Below are 2,659 nucleotides of genomic sequence, written 5' to 3' on the forward strand. Positions count from 1 at the left end.
CTAACACAGAAAATACCTCCCCAAAACGCCTCGTTGGTGAAACGTCGTCATCCATTTGATTGTTCCGGGTACGAGATTACGTAAGCACGTACCCGGAACCAAATGGACCAATCCGTGGAGCTGTTACGTTACGTCCGCGGAGCCGTTACGTTAAGCCCCCGCTGATTGGTCCAAATTGACCAATCCACGGACACAGTGCAGGCAGCTCTGCTGATCTCTCCTCCCTGGCTGCAGGCTGATAACAGACAGTTGGGATCGCGGCGAAATTCTCTCTGCAGACCCATTCTCACAGCGTTTATCAACCTTTTTCTTACTCAATATCAAGCCACACTTATTGTTTTTACTTCGGATGTGACTTTGTTTGTGCTCAGGATGAGTTTGGCTGTGTTTCGCTGTCGCTAAACAAGGAAACCACACCTCCACGGAGCTCAGCGCGATTCACAACGTCCCGATCAATCAGAGCACACTGTGCTCACAGGGAGGGTGGGGGCTAGAGCTATTGGAGCTACAACGAGCCGTTAAAGGCAGAGAGTGAAATTCAGTGAATACACGTAGTTTACAGAGATGCTGTATGAGAAACCAATGTGAGTTTGGAAAATTGCACAATATAAATCTATTCTAGTAGACCTCAACAATGGAATTATGATCAGTGGAAATGGCCATGACATGGGACCCTTTAAACAAAAAAATAAGGGAAATGATTGTATTTGTGCTTTTTATAATGTGTTGTTTTTGATTGGGAACTAATGTTTGATCATCTGAGATGCATCTTTGTATTTCTTTTTAGCTTTTAAAAATGTTTCTTTGTCTGCTAGCATGTTTTTTTTTTTTTTTAAACACGACTGATTTAAAGCCATGGCCAGTCAAATATTTAAGATGCAAGCATATTAATAATATACTTAATAATAAGCTTTTTCTTAAAATAATGGCACCAGTTATAACACGGCACTGGTTGTCTTTACGGCACCAGACGTCTCCTCTGGGAAACACAACTACATCACTTCTTTATGACACAGTATGATGTACTGCACGTATTATTCTGCATGTGTCTGATTCTCTGCTGTTTTTCCAGTTTCGAGCTAGTGAAGAGCATGCTGCCTGCAGAACACCACAAGGTGCTTGCAAACATCCGCAAGGCTGAAGCTCGCACCAAGAGGCAGAAGCAGGTGGCGGAGCAGAACGATGATTCTGAGAGCGAAAATGAGAACCCTAAAACCAAGAGCCAAAGGTACACTGCTGTTTTCCCAAACAAAGCCATGGATAACCTTGTACATTTTCCCCTTTCCTCAAAACTAAAAACGAAACAACCTTTTGCCCTTCACTCTCTAGTATTGAGGACATCCTTGCAGAGTCGGACAGTGATATGTCAGAAGATGAAGGAAAGGCTCGTAAAGCTCAGAAGAAAGGAGGCAAACCGCAGAAAGCACGGGCCTGGCTCAAAGAAGGAGAGGAAGATGACCCGCTTAACTTCCTGGATCCTACGGTTTCCCAGAGAGTGCTAGGTAACATACGGTGTTTGCATTTGGACTTTTCGAAGAAAGAAATATCCTGTCATGGTATTTCTTTTAACATGTTTTTGTATTATTTTAGCCACCAACCCAAAACTGAAAAAGAGTGCCAAGGTTGAGCATGGTTTCAAGGTGACATCAGACGGACGGCTGATCATCAGAGAGGATGAAGAGCACGATGGAAAGGATGACGGTAAGAGGAGTTCTTTAATTAATCTAACCATCTTGTACATTGCTTTTTGTCTGAACAAATGACAATGATCAATCCATGTCTACAGATGAGGGAGAGATGAAGGATATCTTAGAAGAGGCTGGAGTCAAAAGTGTGAGTACTTTTGTATATATGTGACCTGCTCTATCGAAATCAGTCGCATTGACCCGAAGACACATTTTGAGTTGTATACACTGCTGGAAAGAGGATATTCCTAGCTTTCTAATGATATCAGGATTGTTGTTGTACTCCAAATATTAAGCGAAATATGTCACATTATATAATGACTGTCACCGAGTCATCATTTTGAGAAAAAGGTCTTCAAAGTTTTCTCTTCTCTGGAATCCATCGATCTGATTGATTATTAGCAAATGATCAAAATACTACGGAGGGAAGATATTTTCGTTTGGATTACTGGTCTGGGAGAAGCTCGCGAGTGTGTGTGTGTGTTTGTTTGTGTATACATGTGTGTGTAATTTTGCGTTTGTGTCTATTGCGTTTGTTTCCCGGGGAAAACCCTCACGAGAAACACCGGCTGTTGTTATGCCTGCTGTGACGTTACTCCGTTCTCCGCTTGTAATTATGCCGTTACAAGCTTCAAAGTTGTATTTATCATCTGAATTTGCCGAAACAAGTTTAATATTCTGAAAGCCAAGACTTTGTTTAATTGAAATCAGATGAAAACAAACTGTAATGAACCCTGCCGTGTTATTTATGATTACTATACGCTTACATTCATAATGTCAGCCGGAGGGAGGGGGAGCGGCGCTGCGGAAGAGCAGATTGCCTGTCATCTTCCCTTTACAAGCTTAAAGAATGTATTTATCGTGTGAGTTTGGAAATAAAAGTTTCATATTCTGAAAGCCAAGACTTTGTTTGTTTAAAATCAAACAAAACACCCGAACCCCGAAAAAATAGTTTTTTACGCAAATCCACGTTT

The 2,659-nt window shown here is 41.6% G+C and overlaps 1 protein-coding gene across 1 annotated transcript in view; it reads left to right on the plus strand.

Annotated features, from left to right (window-relative positions):
* The window catches only part of rrp12 (ribosomal RNA processing 12 homolog), a gene marked incomplete at its 3' end in the record, with an annotated part of 9,748 nt that extends 7,915 nt beyond the window's left edge, over nt 1-1,833 (plus strand). Inside the window, exons 27-30 of the mRNA XM_010784372.1 lie at nt 1,073-1,228; nt 1,330-1,502; nt 1,591-1,701; nt 1,787-1,833. Coding sequence (XP_010782674.1) covers nt 1,073-1,228; nt 1,330-1,502; nt 1,591-1,701; nt 1,787-1,833 — 487 coding nt within the window. The remainder of the gene's footprint in view (nt 1-1,072; nt 1,229-1,329; nt 1,503-1,590; nt 1,702-1,786) is intronic.
* Nucleotides 1,834-2,659: the final 826 nt, after the last annotated feature.

The sequence above is a fragment of the Notothenia coriiceps genome, unplaced genomic scaffold, assembly GCF_000735185.1.
Source record: "Notothenia coriiceps isolate Sejong01 unplaced genomic scaffold, NC01 NC01_scaffold00026395, whole genome shotgun sequence".
In the NCBI taxonomy this organism is placed as follows: Eukaryota; Metazoa; Chordata; class Actinopteri; order Perciformes; family Nototheniidae; genus Notothenia; species Notothenia coriiceps.